This window comes from Rhinichthys klamathensis, unplaced genomic scaffold, assembly GCF_029890125.1.
Source record: "Rhinichthys klamathensis goyatoka isolate OS25496 unplaced genomic scaffold, OSU_Roscu_1.1 h1tg000035l_1, whole genome shotgun sequence".
NCBI classification, from domain to species: domain Eukaryota; kingdom Metazoa; phylum Chordata; class Actinopteri; order Cypriniformes; family Leuciscidae; genus Rhinichthys; species Rhinichthys klamathensis.
Window position 1 is genome coordinate 1206606 of NW_026606583.1, and position 19642 is coordinate 1226247.

General features: G+C 36.7%; 4 protein-coding genes across 4 annotated transcripts in view; 3 read left to right on the forward strand and 1 right to left on the reverse strand.

Annotated features, from left to right (window-relative positions):
• Positions 1-721: 721 nt before the first annotated feature.
• On the forward strand, positions 722-11251 carry nudt13 (nudix (nucleoside diphosphate linked moiety X)-type motif 13). Its single transcript, XM_056245811.1, has 9 exons — positions 722-865; positions 1131-1212; positions 5189-5331; positions 5422-5529; positions 5968-6074; positions 7225-7350; positions 9569-9680; positions 9772-9926; positions 10895-11251. Exons 2-9 carry the CDS (start codon positions 1133-1135, stop codon positions 11081-11083), a joined length of 1020 nt encoding a protein of 339 aa, XP_056101786.1. The 5' UTR covers positions 722-865; positions 1131-1132; the 3' UTR covers positions 11084-11251.
• LOC130080461 (piggyBac transposable element-derived protein 3-like) lies at positions 1520-4358 on the forward strand. The gene is made up of 2 exons (XM_056245810.1): positions 1520-1767; positions 2261-4358. The coding sequence occupies exon 2, from the start codon at positions 2261-2263 to the stop codon at positions 4064-4066; it is 1806 nt and encodes a 601-aa protein (XP_056101785.1). The 5' UTR covers positions 1520-1767; the 3' UTR covers positions 4067-4358.
• A 1080-nt stretch (positions 11252-12331) lies between the features above and the next one.
• On the forward strand, positions 12332-16294 carry si:ch211-207i20.3 (uncharacterized). Its single transcript, XM_056245824.1, has 3 exons — positions 12332-12534; positions 12618-12780; positions 15839-16294. Exons 1-3 carry the CDS (start codon positions 12390-12392, stop codon positions 16254-16256), a joined length of 726 nt encoding a protein of 241 aa, XP_056101799.1. The 5' UTR covers positions 12332-12389; the 3' UTR covers positions 16257-16294.
• Positions 16295-16554: 260 nt separating this feature from the next.
• The window catches only part of dnajc9 (DnaJ (Hsp40) homolog, subfamily C, member 9), a 217781-nt gene continuing 214693 nt past the window's right edge, over positions 16555-19642 (reverse strand). Inside the window, exons 2-7 of the mRNA XM_056245823.1 lie at positions 19502-19585; positions 19050-19225; positions 18177-18317; positions 17843-18097; positions 17680-17763; positions 16555-16890 (exon numbers count right to left, since the gene is read on the reverse strand). Coding sequence (XP_056101798.1) covers positions 16786-16890; positions 17680-17763; positions 17843-18097; positions 18177-18317; positions 19050-19223 — 759 coding nt within the window. The 5' untranslated portion in view covers positions 19224-19225; positions 19502-19585 and the 3' untranslated portion in view covers positions 16555-16785. The remainder of the gene's footprint in view (positions 16891-17679; positions 17764-17842; positions 18098-18176; positions 18318-19049; positions 19226-19501; positions 19586-19642) is intronic.

Below are 19642 nucleotides of genomic sequence, written 5' to 3' on the forward strand. Positions count from 1 at the left end.
ATTGTAGATTTCACTCACTACCAAGAGTGTTTTCCCTTTAAGAAACTGAGTGGGTGGATGGGAGAGCAGTTTTTCTTGGTGCGCTGTTCTGACCATAGACTGTATAAAACATTCTGACTCATAAAAATAAAATGACCACTCGGTCTTGTGTTGCAATAATTCTGCCTCTTGTGTTTTTGATTTCTCAGAAAGCTACTGCATTTAATTTTCAGCATTCTCTTGAGTCTTTACTGACAGAGCATTGTATACTTGGTAAATATACACTAACTTTTGACAAAATTGTTGGCTGTGGTGAAAATGATATGATGGGAATTAAAAAGAACATTTGTTATAGATTTTTGTTATAAAATTGTATGGATTTATATTAATAAATACTGTAGTAGACAGTGATGGTAACTATCACATGCCACTTTGATTGTGATATACACGTATATGGTGCTAATGATAGATTGTATCACGTATGTCATGTAAATAGCTATTCACAGAACTTCAACGGTACAGGTACTTCAAAGAATGCCATAATTTTTTGTCCAAAAACGTAGTATCATCACAGTATGTCCAAAAACATAGCATGGGGCGTTTATCATAAAAAGCATAAATAATGCACATTCAAAAACCTATCTATGTAGTCACACTTCTCCAACGAAAGAGGGCGCTGTTTCCACATTGATTCCACAGACGCTCTTGATGACGTACTGACCTCGTACATATTACGCGCAGGCATCGTTTGCAGAGTGTAGAAGTAATCACATTTGTCTATTAATATCAGTATATTATTTAGTGTGCCATATGTTATGTAAACAGAAAGCTTCCTGGAGTGGAAAGCGACAACGTTTTACGAAACATTAACCTTGAATCAGTCGCGGTGTGTAGTTTTGTTAAAACATATTTGTATTTTTGTGTCATTCACCTGGCTGTGCATTTTCACGAACCTAATCAACGAAACTGTCATTTATAGGAAATCGTGATACTGAAAGAAGAGTCTGCACTGCCCCTTTACGTTTGTTACAAAGTTTCAAGGGCAAGTTATCTCATGACTGCTGAACTCTTTAAAGTGACATTTGGGTCGAGCAAATGTGAATGTTAAAACCTTTATATTGAACACAGGCAGAATATTTTGGACCTTTTAGACATGCTGAAGTCATTCAAGCTTCTCTTCAACTGTAACCTGGTGTTATCACGCTCCTGCTCTGGATATGTGTCTCGAACGAGGTCTGTCTTTTTTAAATACAACCATTTAATAATATAAAATAGAATGCCATTTTTGAGTCCTGGAGTTAATATAATGGATTAAGATAAACCTTATTATAAAGACTATTTCTAAGAATCTGCAGTTACATTTGTATAATTGATCATTTGTATAGGCTAATTTTATTCAAAAATAATTCCCATGAGTGCAAACAGTCCTAGAGTTTTTTTCTTTCTGTGTTGATTTTTTGGGTGAATGGCCTAATTAACATAATTAAAAAATTCATGACATATTGATTGGCTTGATTTCATGTGCTGTTTTTGGTATTAACCCTTTAAAACCGCACGTATCATATTTGATACACGAGTTTCTAAGACATATATTGAGTCAGTGAGAGCAATACTTTCTTTGAAAACCTGTTGTATCTATTTTGATATGTGTATTCTGCCATCTTGTGGAATTTCACTGTACTGCAGGCAGTAGAGGGGTGATTTTTTAGCTTTTCAAAATGGCGGCTGCGATTGGATCAAGCCAGACGCTTTCGGCAGGAAAATAAAGGCTAATTTCAAGTTGTTAAGGTAAAAAATAATATTGGATTGCACCTGATATAATTAATTTAACACTTTCTGAATTGAAATAATGCATAATTACTTAATAATTTAATCGTTAAATTACAAGTAAATCGTGTTGGAAATTGTGTATCAAATTTGATACTGCAGGTATTAATGGTGCTTTATGTCTAAACAGTAACGTCAAATTGTAGTAATGTTATCTACTTTATGACTACCACAATGCAAACACACACAATATTGGGATGATTCAATTAATGGCAATTAATGACTGAAATGCCATATTAAAATATATATTGTGTTAAAAATGCACATATTAAATTTGAAACTGCAGGTATAAGGTTCTTTATCCCTGAATAGTCGTGTCACATTTTTTTTTATGTAATCTACAATATGCCTACCACAATGTCATCTTACAATACATTTTAGGTTTTACAGTAACAATTCCTCTAAAATTATAATCAATATGCTGGAATCATCAATTTTTTATGTGTATTTTTAGATGTCAAAAAGATTAGAGGAAGAAGAGAGAAGAAAAAAGCATCTTCAAAATGTAATCGACATAATAACGGATGGCAATTCAAGTGACCTAGAGCAGTTAGAGGAGGATGATGATGATGAGGAATGGATTCCTCAGGCCATGCATGATGATGGAAGTTCAGACAGCAGTGATGAGGAAGATTATCAAGTCGAAAGTGTAGTCCAGAGCAGCATAGAAGTTGAGGTCCCAACAACACAGGACACATTCAAAAAGCAGTCGGTGAAGGATAATGCAAAAAAGAAAGAATACAGATGGAGAAAAAAACAATTTCAACCTCCATCTGTCGATTTCATTGTATCTGATGAGGAAGGGACAGAAGACAGGTGTAACTGGACTCCATACATGTATTTCAAACAGTTTGTCACTGATGAAATGCTACAGGAAACGGCAGAACAAACAAATCTGTACAGCGTACAAAAAGAGGGCAAGTCAGTAAACACAACTGCCAAAGAGGTAGAGAAGGTTCTAGGCATGTACATGCATATGGGGTTAGTACAGATGTCCTGTGTGAGAGCATATTGGGAGATGGAGACAAAGCTTCCTGCAGTTTGTGATGTAATGTCTCGAGATCGGTTTCTGAAATTGCTAACACTGATTCACTTTCAGGACAATTTCAGTGTTTCTGATGATGCAAAGAAAGATAAACTGTGGAAGCTTAGGCCATGGTTACAAAACCTGCGAGAACAGTTTCTTTGCATACCTCCTGAAGAATGTCATGCAGTAGATGAAATTATGGTGCCATTCAAGGGAAAATCTCATCTACGTGTCTACATGCCTGCAAAACCACACAAATGGGGTTTTAAGATGTGGGGACGTGCAGGACAAAGTGGCTTTCTTTATGACTTTGATGTTTGTCAAGGTGCAGAACATCAAGACAGAGAAAAATCAGAAGTGGGTGTTACAGGAGAAGTTGTGCTGAAAATGACATCAACACTTCCAGCAGGAAAAAATCACAAGGTTTTTGCAGACAATTACTTTACATCAGTTCCCCTGGTGCAGCACCTAAAGGAGAGAGAAATCCACTACGTTGGCACAATCCGGATGAACAGGATGGCCAACTGCACCATGATGGATGAAAGGGAAATGAAGAAACATGGAAGAGGGTCAATGGACTTCAGAGTGAACCAGGACAACAACATCATTGTAAGATGGTTTGACAACAAAGCAGTGAACCTGATTTCTTCATTTGTGGGTATTGAACCTGTGGGAAATGTGAAACGTTGGGATCGCAAATCCAAAACTCACATAATGGTTCCCAGACCAGCCATCGTTGAAGCATATAACAAGTTCATGGGAGGCGTCGATCTCCTTGATATGCTGTCTGCACTTTACAAATTCAGCTTCAGATCCCGAAGATGGTACATGTACATCTGGTGGCACACTGTTACAGTGGCAGTCATCAATGCGTGGAACCTCTACAGAAGAGACCAGAAGATGCTAGACCCCAAGATGAAAACCATGGCTCTGCGAAGGTTTCAAGCTTTGGTTGGTTCTTCACTCACAAGTGCTGGAAAGGCTAAAAAGGTTGGCCGACCACTATCCTGTCCAGAAGCAGCTCCATCAGCACCCCGTAAAAGGTCAAGCTGCAGTGTGCCCCTGGATGTCAGAAGGGATGCCATGGATCATTTTCCAACATGGGAATCCCGACAAAGATGCAAGCATTGCACCAACGATCACTTCTCACATGTGTACTGTGAGAAGTGTAAGGTGCATCTTTGCCTGAACAAAGACAGAAACTGCTTTCGTGACTACCACAAAGTAAAATAAAAGGACTGGAAAAAAGATCTATGTAAAAAAAAAAGAGAGAAAAACTGCCTAAAATGTTCTATGTTTTCAAACTGTTAAAGGCATAATAGATTTTTTGTATCTAAAATCTACACTGTTGTAAGCAAAACGTTCCCCAAAAGCCTGATGTATCAAATGTGATACAAAAAATATATCATAAACAAAATGAGTTGGCAAAATTTTTTTTTTGGATTTTGATTCAAGGCTTAATAAACATCTAATTTCCAAAAATATATAATTTTCTGCCATTTTTTTAATGTGTCAGGCTTTAAAGGGTTAACTGGTATTAATTATAAAGTTGTATCTATAATAATTCCCAGCATGAATTTTGGAGAAATATTGCTCAAGAAATTCTTTCTTTAAGGGTTAGTTCACCCAAAAATGATAATTTTGTCATTAATTTCTCACCCTCATGCCGTTCCAAACCTGTAAGTCTTTCGTTTATCTTTGGAACACAAATGAAGATATTTTTAATGAAATCTATGAGCTTTCTGTCCCTCCATAGACAGCTACACAACTACCAAGAGATCTAATCCATAAAATTGAGTGGTTTAGTCCAAATTTTCTGAAGAGATTCGATCGCTTTATATGATGAACAAAATGAATTTAGGCTTTTATTCACATATAAACATTTATCACGTGAGAACAAACCTCATGGGTTCTTGCGGAAGCTCAAAGGTGCTGCGTAACACAAGAATGAACCTCACTGGTTCTCGCACGTCAAGCGTACATGAGCTTCCGTTTACCACAACTGAAGTGTGAGTTGAATGTTTGTGAATAAAAGCCTAAATTCAATCTGTTCATCATATAAAGAGATAGAGTCTCTTCAGAAAATTTGTACTAAACCACTCAATTCATATGGATTAGTTTTACGATCTCTTAATGAACTTTTTGAAGCGTCAGAGTGGTAGTTGCGTAGCTGTCTATGGAAAGCTCTCAGATTTCATAAAATAAAATAAAAACATCTTCATTTGTGTTCCGAAGATGAACGAAAGTCTTACAGGTTTGGAATGGCATGAGGGTGAGTAATTAATTAAATAATTTTCATTTATGGGTGAACTATCCCTTTAGCATCTTAATATAATATAAAATATTCATGTTTAGGTACCTTATGAGACTAAGAGAGGATGATGAGGCATATCGAGAAGCACTGAGGTCTGGAAACTTTCTTCTGTATCATAAGCTTGCTCCTCTACTGCAGAAGACCAACAGCGGCGTTTACAAACTGGCATGTCTGAAAACCTCAGGTCTCAATACAACACCACTTGAACTCTTCCATAACATAAATTAAAAGTTTTTGGATATAAGTTTGTATGTTTGTATGCCAATTCCTCTAGATTTGGAACACGTACTGGAGAAGGTTGGAAAGGACAAACACTTTATTAACGAATCTTTTCTTCTGGGATACACTGACAAGAGTGAACCACAATTCTCACTAGAAGTGGGTCAGTAAATACAGCCATTACTACACATTACTATGAAAATATTTTAAAGCTGAACACACTGCAACTTAAAAAAATTATCACTATAAAATTTCAATTGCATTTATGCATTTGCCAAGTGCTTTTATCCAAAAGTTGCATTCGTTTACAGTACAATGCTTTGGTTTCGCTAGCTCCATGCTCTACAGTTTGAGAGACAGGAACGCTATAGGAATGGGAATGTGAGTAGTGTTTGATTGTTCCTGGAATGTTCCTGGACACTTTAAGTTCTTATTTCAAATATTTTCTATAAGTTTTCCAGGCCAGGAAAACAACATTCATATTTTCAGGTTTTCTGTGACCATGTGAACCCTATACAGTACACTTTATATTACTGCATGATACACTATATATATATATATCTACATTATATATCATCTCATGGAGATTTCTTCTCTATAGGTGATTTAGACCGCAGTGCATTGGAACAGGAGTGTAGAGGAATGTTTGTGGACCTCAGGAAAGCTTTCTTCATGTTAACTGGACTAGAGTCTGCTCTAGTAGCCAAAGTATGTACTTTTAAGTTTCTAAATGATCAATAATGCTACTGCATTGTGACCGCTTTGAAATGTCATGTTTTTGTCCCAGATGATATTTGATTTCAGAAAACATGGGGTAAGTAAGCAGGTTGCAGGTTCAATCATAGGTATCATCCATGAACTGACTTAGGAACTTGATGTCTCTCTGTCCCCATTACTACTTTAGGCAATAGTTGTTGTTAAACTGGATATTTACAATTTCTAAAGTGGTAATGTGAATGGTGTTTGCTTGCACAAATCTTCCTGTCAAGTCAAGTCAAGTCACATTTATTTATATAGCGCTTTTCACAATACAGATTGCATCAAAGCAGCTTCACAGTGATAACATGAAAGTAGTACAACACAGTTCAATAATATTGTTGAATATTAAATATCCCCAACTAAGCAAGCCAAACTTCCTGTCATGATGTTGGAAGTTAACCTGACAATCCCTAGTATGAACACTATGGCGTGATGTAGCCATCTTAACTTTAGCTCAATTGATTCTTAAAGGTTGTGCTGTGTAACTGGCAAATCTTATGTATATGTGTATTTCTTTTAAAGCTGTTTTTGGGATGTTTGTTGGTTGTTACATGAACTATGAATACTGACATATCTTACTGAAGTCTGCATGAAATGAAAATACACCCTTTTTTTTCGAAACGCTTTATTGATCTTATTGTGAACAATTCATCCATGCATATGTTTAATTTATTTTGACCTCATCATTTTGAATCAAAATGTCATGGATGTTGCGGTGAAACTACAGACTTCTTTCTGGTGACATAAGCAGAAATTCTTCAATCATTTAGTTTGCTTAAACTACTCCTCCCCTTTTTTACGATCGACTGTAAGCTTGTATTCAGATCTGCCTCCATTCAATCAACAACTGATGCATAGAACCTAGTCCTGCCCTACATTTTTTCTTTTTCAATAATCCGTTTCATTCAGATATGCAGTACGTCACAATATGGAAAAAAATATCTGTTGCTGCTTCCGTTACATTGTAACTTTTTTTTTTTTTATGCTAAATAATAAAGCAAAGAGAGCTATTAAATGAATAAAGTTGGAACCATTTGTATGGTGACCATTTCTAAGATGTTATCTGTATAAATACGGTTTAATTTGGTGTTTGTTTTAGGGACAGGCTCTCCTTCGATGGCATCAGACCAATGGCTTTTGCAGTGCTACGGGGCAGCCGACTGTCCGGAACCAGTCTGGAAGTTTCAGAGTTTGCCACAGCAGTGGCGTCACCTACTACCCCAAAGTAAGCAGGGGCTTTTCATGATGTCAGACAACAGGACAACTGCCACAATATGCACATACATCTGATACAAAGGAGTTTTGTATTTTTCAAATAATTAGTTTTATCTCATTTGTTTCACTGATGCTGATTTGAGTTATATTGATGAGCTTTACTCTGAAAAGGACCCCTTGGTAACACTTTATTTTAAGTGTCTGTAGTCATGTGGTAGTTAAGCATTAACACACCTGTAGTTAATGATTAACTGAACATATAGTATAATGCAATTTTATATTTGGAATGTTAGGCATTATTTATACAGTAGTTAAGCATGAACATAACAGAAATGATCTTTAGTAGTACTGTATTACTGGCAAATTTGCCATAACTACTGGCTTATTCTGGTGAATAAACTTGAACATCACTCAATAAGAACCGTACAAATCAATAATTAATGCGGAATAATACTTTTCACTTAAGAACAGTGTACAAAACTGTAAAACCAACACTTATTAAAAATAATAATTAATATTGTTGGGTGTACTTAATAGATGGCAAATCACAGAAATATAACACTAGATACTAAGGGCCTTATTAGACTGCTTAATATCTGCTAACTCTTTATTTTGATTCTCCAAGAGAGACATTCTACTGACTATGAGTAACTTTGCAAGTACATGTCAACTTATTCTACTAACCCAAACCCTAACCTAACCAAATATCTGAAGTGGACTGTCAAAATAAAGTGTAACCCTAAAAGGCATTTACTATACATTCAGTTAACCATTAATTATTGGATTATTTCTGCTTATTTATCATTCAAATGTTTAATCTTTCAAATATTTGATAAGTTATAAATATATGTTCAGTTAATTATAAATTACTGGCTTAACTACTGCATATTAAATGGCTAATATGCCTTTACTATTTGTCCAGTTAATTATCAACTAGTGGTGTGTTAATGCTTAACTACCATATAATTATAATTATGTACCCTTAAAATAAAGTGTTACCAAACTCTCAGTTTAACTAATTAAATAATGGTATTTTATCATTTTGCCAGTAGCTAAGCTAAGTAGTTATTTAGTCATTGTTTTACACTATTGTTTGTAATGTAATTACATCCTCGACGAGGGGGGGGGGGGGGGGGGCGGCGCTTGCTTGGACCAAGCAATTAGCTTGGACCAAGCAATTACAGGAACGTGGTTATTTTTTCATTTGCATTCACGCAGGCCAAGTGGCCATGGGGACTATAAGGAGGAGTAAGGGAGTGATGCAAGCACGGCAACGATCTTTACACCATAAAACTTCAAATAATAGCCGAGTCCCAAATAGACGCCTGTCACTTTTACACGCCTGGTATGGCGACAGGTTTGGGTAAATAAAGGCCGGTTTCAAATAGAGGCCGGGTCGGTTTTTTTTTGTTTCGGGTTGTATTTAATCTTTTAATACCCGTCGGATCGTCCGCTTTTTGGCGGCTGCCAAAGCCTTTTTTGATCGGTGAGTGTTGTAGAGTAGAATGACTGATGCGTTTGACACATAGTTTGACAGGGCGCAAACCATGGCGCAAACGAGCAGAGAGAGGGAGAGAGAGCGAGCGAGCCCCGGCCGCGCGCGCGCTGTCTCTTGCTCTCTCTCTCTCCCTCGTGCATATTAATCAAAATCAATGGACATGATAGTAAAAGGTTCGTTTCTTTATAATAGGCATGCTAATCACAATCATATAGGCTACCATCTGGGCCTGCACGGCGCCAGGAAAAAGACGCAGAGATGTAAGACACCGTGTCTCTACCTTACGATGAATTTGGTACACCAAAGGTAGATTTGCGCTCTGGAGTTCTGCTGGTAAACTCTGACATGACATGAGCTAACTAATTATCTTGGTGTAGCGCTGATATTGATATAGGCTAACGTTATATCACTAGCAGTTTTTTAGACGGTGTTTTTTTGTGCTGCGTAGGCTGAATCGTAATCGCGTGATTCGCGTCAAGACACCTGATTGGCTAATACTACACACCGAAGATAAATTAAATAATTTTTTACTTAAATAATTACTAAAAATACCCCTCTCTTCATCCCACACCCCAAACATGACATACAAAATGTTGTGGAACAGAAACAACAACCAGAGATATATTTATAAGCTATCATTTGATTGTCATCACAGTTTGCCAACAGGGGGTGCTGCAGCACCTGCAGCACCCCTACTTCCCGCGTCCATGCGTTTGTCCTTGACTTGCAGATGGCACCTGTAGTGATCGTGCTGGTGTCTGATGGGAGCAGATGTCTGCTGGCTCGCCAGGCCATGTTTCCTCCAGGCATGTACAGTGCACTCTCTGGCTTCTGTGACATGGGTGAGTCACACATATTACAAGCTGCTGTCCACACCATATCAGTCTGTGGGGTTACTTTACCATTTCGTTATTTTATCCAATCATTTTGCAGGAGAGTCTTTGGAGGAAGCCCTGCACAGAGAGGTGGCAGAAGAGGTGGGTCTGGAGGTGGAGAACCTACAGTATTCTGGATCACAGCACTGGCCATTCCCACAAAGCTCCTTTATGTTAGCCTGCCACGCAACTGTTAACCCAGACAAAACGCAGGTGAGACTTGGATGATGCCTTTAACTGCTTATTGTCATGAACTGCTCTGAAACACAGGTTGAAGATCCAACACAGCTTTAATAAGGGAAATCCACAATCATAATCCAGATAACATGCAGAAGGTCAAAACCACAGGGCAGACAATCCAGGTCAGAGTCCATGACACAGGCAAACGGGCAGAATATCAATACCATAATACAGGAACCAGGATAAAGCACTCAGAATTTGCCAAGTAAGAGTGAAAGCGCAGGGCTTATATTGGCAGCGCTTAACAAGCTAATCACACACAGCTGAACCTAATCACAACATAATGAGTCCAGGCAATGGTTTATGGGAATTGAAGTTCATGATGAGATAGCCCAGAAGTCGCCCTCTGGTGGAGGTTATGGGCAAACACATTAATTCTATTATTAAAACTGTATAAAAAAGAGTTAATATCAAAAATCTTGCCAAGAAGATTTCCATGTGATATTTTACCCCAAAATCAAAAGAAAACTATTTTGGTGGGGGCAAAATAATAATAATAATTTTTAATGGCAAAAGACACATTTCATTTGTTTATTATTATTTAAGTTTTATTTATTCATAATTGTGTTGCTTTTGTATTGACTTTAAGTTATTAACATATTAGCTTATTTTTTACCCTGCGGGTGCTTAATTGTAAAGAACATGTCAATGCAAAAAAAAAAAAAAGACGTTTTCTCTATGGTATTTTTTATTTTCAAGTGAAATTAGTAAAATGTATACAGTATTTCTCTGTCAATTATAGAACTCTGTGTGAATGAGAATTGGTTCAGTTGTGAGTCAATCAGTCAGTTCAAATGTGAATGAAGTGGATAAATACTATTTTGAGACCCTGAAAAACAATCAGGCATATCCAAATAAATGTTAATGCATTTAATTTAAAACAGCACAGTAGAGGCTTTGCTGTTTTATAACCTTTACCTGCTTTAACTGTCCATGGATAGGTGAATATAGACACGGCAGAGCTTGAGGATGCTCGCTGGTTCACTTTTGAAGAAATAACTGAAGCTCTACAGAAACCTCCACGCAACCCTAAAGGAGAGCCACCTGTGTTCTGGGTCCCACCTCCTTATGCCATAGCCAATCAGATCATTCAGGAATGGGCCAATCAGCAACAGCTATCAAGAAAATGACATGAACTAAAGTAACCATGCAACTATATGCATTGGATCTAGGAACTTAAAGAAAAAATAGATATGAAATCCTGAACAAAATGTATTTGCTGTTATAACCACAAGACACCGAGGTGGACTACTTGTGAAAGGATCTTCAGTAATATTCAAAGAATGACTTTTCTCATACTTGTTCTGGAATTTTTTTTATAAATTGAGAATAATTATAGAATGAGAAGATAATTATCATTGTATAATGATTTCATAACATGAAATATATTTGTGTTGATGGATTGCATCTGAATTAAGAAAACTGCACATCTACCTCAAATAGTACTAATCAGTTATACACTGTAACTGTTTTTGCAGAAAATTACTGTTATGAATTTTATTACAATAAAGAGAATACCAAGAAATAGTGACATACTACATTTCTTACATTTCACAATAGAATTGTTGTCCCTAAAAAGGGTTGAACAACATTTGGGAATATTCACACCAAGAGTAAATATGAATCTAAAATGTTCAGTGAAATAAGGATAAGTAGAAAAATCCATTCCTGTGTTTTTACACTGAGGGAAAAAATTCATCTGATGACAGTTTAATCTTTAAAAAAAAACTTAGACAGTTTTTTTTTTTACCAAGGGTGAAAATTAAGTAAAACAAAACAAGTTCAAATGCTCAGTTATTGGAAGTGGAAAGCAATTTGTATATTTTTATGTAACACATATAGGCCTACGTTCTTAGAAAAGGTCTAGAAACATACTCAAGCCAAAGGCAAAATCTGAACATATTCTAGTAAATCAGAAGATGCCTAAAATATAACTGACCTGTGCTGTGTATAAACATTATCAATAAGAGCTGACACAAAATTCAAGATGGGTTGTCATATTGGGAGAATTATGTTTGTCGAATGAAAAAAAAGTTACTGTGGATTTGAGTCTTAAAATGTCAATAACTAATAAAGTAAAAGTTTGGTTTAAATCACTGCGAAGATTGTATGCAGTAAAAGCATATTAAATTAAAAAATATTAAAAAGGGAGAATATTTTAGAAAGACTGTTGTATTGTTTTCAACGATGTGCATTTAGTCATTTAACTTTTAAATTTAGTAATCAAACATACATGATGTATTTTAAATGTATATTAACATACATCCTCCTGTTGTGTTTTTGTTTCGTTGACTGACCTCAACTGCCTCAACTCAGAGGGAAAAAACTAACCGACCAATCAGATTCATTCTTTTGCATCACGTGACCAATCCCGCCTCTCCTGCACACCTGGTGGCGCTGAAGCACTAAATCCTGTACTAATTCGTTAGAAGAAGAATGGTAGTCAAGATGGACGCGGAGCTCTTGTTGTTTTTGGTTTCTGAGAACAAGGAATTATTTGATAAAAACCACAGCGAGTACAAAAATACGAAGCGGAAAGAAGTGCTCTGGCAAGGAATAGCAGACAAAATGGGAGTCGATGGTGAGTTGTATTTGTGTAGCTTGCTATGTTGCGTTACTGTCAGTGCGTGAACAAGCTTCATCTAAGGCTGTGTGTTTGTACAGTGGAAGAGGTGAAAGCTAAATGGAAAAATCTAAGAGACACATACACAAGAAAAAAGCGACTGGAGCAGGATGGTAGTCGGAGTGGACGGGCAGCTAAGAAAAAGAAGCAATGGAAATATATGCGAGTGATGGACTTTCTCGATCCCTCCACAGAACACAGAAGGTATTCGAGTGTATTTTGTATGAAGCCTGTCTTGCACCTACAGCTATACTATTATATCAGTGCTTGAACAGTTTGAAAAGTTTCCCATTCATTCCTCTAAATGTTCAGTGTTAAAAATCCTACTGACAGCGGTGACGTTATTGTAACATTATGTACAGTTGTGCTATTGGTCCTTTCTTTCTTAAAATATTTATTTACTGGATCCTGATTGGTTCTTTCTTTCTTCATTTACATAGCAAATTGTGTAGTCTTTCAGTACATTGCTGGTATTAAAGGGATAGTTCACCCAAAGGGAAAATTGTCATTTATTCACCCTCATGTCATTCCAAACCTAGCGTAACACAAATTAAGATATTTTTAATAAAATCTGAGAGATTACTGTCCCTCCATAGACAGCTACACAACTACTCTGACGCTTCAAAAAGTTAATTAAGACATCATAAAACTAATCCATGTGAATTTAGCGGATTAGTCCAAATTTTCTGAAGAGACATGATCGCTTTATATGATGAACAGATTTAATTAAGGCTTTTATTCACATATAAACATTCATCAACTCACACATTAGTTGTGGTAAACAGAAGCTCAAGCATGTGCGCTTGAGTGCAAGAACCAGTGAGGTTCATTCTCGTGTTACGCAGCACCTTTGAGCTTCCGCAAGAACCAATGAGGTTCATTCTTGTTACGCAGTACGCAGACTGATCTCATGAAATGGCGTATGTATGACACGCCAATTCGTATTTCCATTTTTGGCGTGCTATCAACACGCATAATCGCTTTTCAGCGTGTTTATCAACGCCTTTGACTTAACGTTATATTACTGTATTATGTACATATAAATATATGACCTACCCCAACCCCGTCCCTAAACCTACCCGTCACTGGGGTTAATACCATTTATGAGTCTTCTCCTACCATCCTAGGAAAAGAAATATCGCTCCACAGATGTAGAATATAGATTTTGCTTCGTTTCGCTCGGACATTTAACGGCGTACACATACACGCGGAATCACTCGGACGTTTAATGGCGTAGACATACACGCAAAAGATTTCGGCGTGGACATACACGCGGATAGATCAAAATGCGTATAGATAACACGCCACTTGAATTGAAAGTGGCGTGTATGTTTACGCAAAGTCATGATGTCATGTTGCAGTACGTTTTAGCTTCCGCATGAACCAGTGAGGTTTGTTCTCGCGCGTCAAGCAGGTTAGGTTTATGTTCGCTGGTCAATGTTTACAGTAGCCTATGTGATTAAAAACCTAAATTCAATCTGTTCATCATATTAAGCAATCATGTCTCTTTAGAAAATTTGGACCAAACCACTCCATTCATATGGATTAGTTTTACGATCTCTCTATGAACTTTTTGATGTGTCAAAGTGGTTGTTGTGTAGCTGTCTATGGAGGGACAGAAAGCTCTCAGATTTCATTAAAAATATCTTCATTTGTGTTCCGAAGATGAACGAAAGTCTTACAGGTTTGGAACGGCATGAGGGTGTGTAAAATGATGAATTTTCATTTTTGGGTGAACTAACTCTTTAAGCTATGTTCAAAATAGCGTATTATCATCCTACTCATACTATTTCTGCTGTATAGTACACTTTTTATAGTAAGTGATTTTCTAAACGCAGAGCATACTGCAATACAATACATGCAACCTCCTATTTCCAGTGTGACCAATGTATTCTGTATGTATAACTATGTATTTATTGTACTGGCAAGAATTTTCATTTTCGTATAAAATTGAAAAATATTAAACTTGATAAATGAAATGCATTTTATGACAATTGGATGCTGCTTACAGAATTAAACATTTTACAGTACATGAAAGATTAGTACACTAATAACTAGACTTGTTTACATATAACTATAGAGTTCTAAATCTATAAGTATAGAATAGTTGTAATATTGGTTCTTTTTTTCTTAAATGATTTACATATTGGATTTGATTGGTTCTTTCTTGTGTCATCTTTCACTTTGGTATATTTACCAGATATTTTTATTATTACTAAAAATAGCATATTACCAAACTGCTCATACTATTTCAGCATTATAGTAAGTACACTTTATAGTAAGGGAATTTTCTGAACTCGGAGCACACTGCATTGAATACTGCATCCATTAATTCAATGCACACAGACTTGTCACAAATTAATCTTTTTTTTGTATTAGATTGAACTGGCTAGAATTCAGATATTTCATTATAAAATTGAATTACATTTTTGTTAAGAAAATATTTTTTTATTTTGCCAATGATAGTGAATAAGGCATAAAATGCTACTATTCCTCCCCGAACATAACTGTCACATTACTTAAGTGTAATAAAAGCATGAATTCCATGTTTTTTGTAGTGTGCACTATTATATATATACTTGACGTAAAACATTTTTCCGAAGTCTTGATCTTCTCGACTGTATCAGACAATTAAAATCGCAACATTATTTGTTTATACACACATTTTTTTTGTCAGTTTAATCACACCCATCTGCTACAATGTGCTTTTTTTTTTTGTTACAGAAATAAACGTAAAAGTGTTCTGATTCTACAGTTTACCTGCCAATTATTCTTCTATTTATTTAATCAAGTAAAATCCTTTAGTCTTTGGGAAATGGTGGGAAAATTTTATTTTAGGGTTTACACGGCAACGATGTACTAAAAACGGAAAGGTTTTTCGTGTACAGAATGATAACGTTGTCAAAAGGATCCCTGTTCACACAGATCCGTCACTTTGTAAAGAAACCCTACTTGCCTACAGACTGAACTCGTAATACGCATGACGTCACCATTTTCACAAATTCGTGTTTTTGCCGTTTACACTGAGACGATAACGGTATTGTTTTTAAAAACGTAGAAACTTGTAAGTTTGCGTTTTTAGGTAGTACCCCAAAATGTCATTATGTGAAATGAATAGCCAAAAAGCATAAAGTGTGTTGGGTAAATGGCCCCTTAATTTCATTTACATTTTAGCAATGGGTTGTATCATGCATCTGTTCTGTGTTGTAATGAAGCATCCAAAACCTCATGGTTATTCACAGTGGTTTTTACTGGTGTACAGTGTTATTTTGGACAGCATTCCCGGCAAAATCGAGGATGACGAGCCAGATGAAGACAGCGGGGCCGAACCAGCCAGCACCAGTACGGGAACGTCCCAGACAAGCCCAGGAGCTATCCGGTCTGGCATTGTAAAGAGAAGGCGATCAGAGACACTAGAGCTGTTGGAGAGGTATTTGGCCTCTAAAGACTCAAGAGACCGAGAGAAAGACGAACAACAGCAAGATGAAGTCGATTTATTTCTTCGGAGCTTAGCACCCGCGTTAAGACGCTTACCTGCTTCGAAGCAGTCCTTGGTGAAGCTTCAGATCCAAAAAATACTTCATGACGCAGAGTTTGGACAGCCGAGCTTTCCTCAGATTTCCTCAGTATCACCGAGTAATCAGTTGTTACTACAGTGTAGTGTTGTAAAACCCAGTTGAAATACTTTTTTATTGAAATAAATGTCACTTTAAAAGAGTGATTTCGTGCTGATTGTTTTGTATTTCCAATGTTGAGTGTTCTAGTCTTTATGCATTAAAAGGATAAGTATATAAATAGATTTGTCAAAACATAAAAACCCAAACCTTAGACTTTCATACTGATCAAAACAAGTTTATTATACTCAGATGATCTACTTGAACAATAATACATCCAACACTACAAAACCATGGAACGGGAAAACATATATACAAAACATGTTACAGTAACACTTACGTTACAGTAACACTTACATTCTCATTTGTTTCACAAGCTGGTATGAGCATGAAAACACAGAGCAGATTCACACTAATCTAATGCACTGGAATAAATGGATGAGAGTGTGTGTGTTAACTGTTATTATTCAGGTGTCTTATGGCTATCAAATGGTCAGTATCCATTATAAAGTGTCCTTTGATTATTATGTACATTTCTAGATTAGATCACAAGATAAATGATAACATTTGGTAGAAATAGCCCAGTCTGGTGAAACTACTTTTTCTTGCCCTTCTTTCCTGCTGCTGGTTTCTTGCAATATTTAGCCTCCAGATCTGAGATGAGAGAGTTGAATCCACTTTCTTTGGACTTTTGTCTTTGCTAAATAGAAAACAATTGTCAGGATACATTTTTTATTATTATTCATGCTTCTTAACAGGCGGTGACTTGAACACATCTGATAATAGCAGAAATAATGAGATGTACCAAGATTCGTCTTAATACGCTAAAGCGTTGCGGAGATACAGCCTCGCACCAATTTTGATGTGCCCTTCAATAAATTTGTTTGCACATTATTCAAGAACTGTTTGGTTTATGGAAAAGCTTTTAAAAACTTTTTGCCACGGCGGTCTAAAGATGATGTGAGCCAATTTTGATGAAAACTGGACAAACTATCTGGAATGAGTTACAAAAAGTAAAAAAAAAAATCGGTAAAGTTCAAAGGTTATTGGCATTAACATAAGTTCGCCTTTGGACAGCTGGTGGCACTAATGCAGTTTAAAGACTCAAATTGCTCTGGTTATTATTCAGACTGTCTTCTATCTGTGTGCCAAATTTCACAACTTTTTACCATACGGTTCTACAGGCAGCCATTGACTTGAGCGGAAGAAAGCTAACCGAGACGATAGGTGCCTATGCACCTTTGGTGCTTGTCTCCTGAATATATTAAAATACAAAAACGGTCATTTTAAATAATATTAAATAAACAATATTCCTGTTTTACTGCACGCTTGATCAAATAAATGCAGCCTTGGTAACATAAAAGACATCTTTCAAAAACAAAAAAAATCTTACCGACCCAAAAATGTAAAACTAGCATAGTTTTGAAAGATATTCAGACATTTAGCAGATTACAGCAGCTTCGGTTATACCTCAATTGTTTTTTTTTACCTTTATCATAGCTACCAGGCTGTCCTCACTGTTCAAGCCCATCTCCTTCTGCATTTCCTCTGCCTCCTTGCGCTCTTTTTCTGCCTAGAAAGACAGGATAACATTAAAAGGGCTTAAATCCTATTTCTTATCAAAACTTCAAAGCGCTCAAGTGAATCAGCACCTTTCTTTTGCGGTTGTTCTTCTTTTTGACACTCTCGTGAGTGAAGGCTTGGTAGGCCGGCACCTCTTCAGCATCAATGGCTTGCTGTAGTACATCTCGGACACGTGGCTCATCTTCAGAAGTACAGCACAAGGCGGACTCCATGACCAGATCCATGTCACCTTCATGTTGTAGGTACAGTCTCTTTAAGTCTTCTACCTCTTCATCAGAGCCTTTATACTGCTTCTCAAAGTCCAAGATCTCTTGCAATGTGATCTATGGCAGAGAAGTATGACAATCTTTTTTAGCATCTTCCTTTGGAAAAACCAACATGTAAAACAAGCACATGAAATACCTTGGGAAACAATCTTCTCCAGTGCTCCTCCCAATTGCGATCTTGATCAAGGGAGTCTGACTCTTCATCCACTATTCCCTGTTCGTCATAGACCGCCCTTTGGTCCTTGTCAGCCAACACTGCATAAACCTTTCCCAAGACCTGTGGAAATGATGAAAATGTTATGTTAAAGGATGTATTTATTAGATGACAGTTTAAATTTAACCTGGTGGTACTCTGTCACTTGACCACATTTTTTTAAAAACTTGTTTTACTTAATCGGAATGGTATGAAACTTTGTGACTTTTATGGCACTTGCAAGTGAACAACAAATTTGACATGTTTCAAAAAGACCAAATTGTCTAAAAATACTCCTGAATTAGAATGATTTTTTCCAACTGATGAACGATAAAAACATTGACAGCCAATCAGAATCAATCCTGCTTTCATAGCTTTCTAAAACTGCAGTGCGCGCTTAGAACATACAGAACAATATCATGAACTGGTGTGGACGTTATAGTTCTTGGTGTGAACAGGCCTTAATTTGCATAGAATTTGAAAGTCGGCATACAACGGAAGTTGCGATAGTCTTTTCTTGCCTATTGTTATGTATATTTGAGTGAAACGGCTTCTCAAACAAGAAAAAATGTAGGGCGGAACTTGATTTTGTCCATGGGGAATTGATTGGATGGTTGTGGTTTGCTATTGGTCGATCTCATGTGAGTGACAGGTTGTCCAGCCCTCGTGCCAGTAAACACATCATCAGAGAAGAGATGTAATTTCAAGTGTGAGTAGGGCTTCCACCCATCTTAACCTAGCTCTTTAACCATTAGACAAGGTTCTGAGAGATTATTGGGCAATATTATAGTGTTGCTTTACAGAAACAGTGGTTACCTGAAACTTGGTGGTGGCTAACTCATCACCAGGAGCTCTATCTGGATGAACCTGCAGAGAGACTTTATAATAGCCGCGTCTAATCTCGGAGTCAGATGCTTCTTTGCAAACACCCACAACTTCATACAGATTAGAGGTCTTGAAGAGCTCCTCACACTGCTCCAGTAAACCCATGACTGTGTGTGAGAGAAAACACACACCAAAAATCACCCACTGACATGTTAACTAACGTTACAAAACAATGCCTAGCATGCAAAATAATGCATGAGACTTATTTTAACGAGACACGTTATCACAAAAACCTTATGCTTAGAAGTTTTGAAATAGTTTTGTAGACAAATACAATTCCAGAAATACATGGATTTAACCAACTCTCGTAAATCTACCTCATTTTACAAAAACAACAGTTAACGTTAGCTGACAGCAACTCAACGTTTTGTTAGCGTTCTTACCGGAAACGTTTACAACTGACAGCGAAAAGAAACGTTTTCAAATGTGGCAGATAGAGATTAACAACTAAATGCTTTCAGAACACAGCAGCATTGGCTTCCCCTGGCAATAACAAGTCGCGCCAAAATGTTGGCGCGTTGTGT

Excerpts from the sequence above, each read along its gene's own strand:
- nudt13 (XM_056245811.1), top strand. The coding sequence starts at position 1,133 with ATGCTGAAGTCATTCAAGCTTCTCTTCAACTGTAACCTGGTGTTATCA. Across the intron at positions 1,213-5,188 it reads GGATATGTGTCTCGAACGAG|GTACCTTATGAGACTAAGAG; the intron begins GTCTGTCTTTTT and ends ATTCATGTTTAG. Across the intron at positions 7,351-9,568 it reads GCGTCACCTACTACCCCAAA|ATGGCACCTGTAGTGATCGT; the intron begins GTAAGCAGGGGC and ends CTTGACTTGCAG.
- si:ch211-207i20.3 (XM_056245824.1), top strand. The coding sequence starts at position 12,390 with ATGGTAGTCAAGATGGACGCGGAGCTCTTGTTGTTTTTGGTTTCTGAG. Across the intron at positions 12,535-12,617 it reads AGACAAAATGGGAGTCGATG|TGGAAGAGGTGAAAGCTAAA; the intron begins GTGAGTTGTATT and ends GTGTTTGTACAG. Across the intron at positions 12,781-15,838 it reads CCCTCCACAGAACACAGAAG|TGTTATTTTGGACAGCATTC; the intron begins GTATTCGAGTGT and ends ACTGGTGTACAG.
- LOC130080461 (XM_056245810.1), top strand. The coding sequence starts at position 2,261 with ATGTCAAAAAGATTAGAGGAAGAAGAGAGAAGAAAAAAGCATCTTCAA.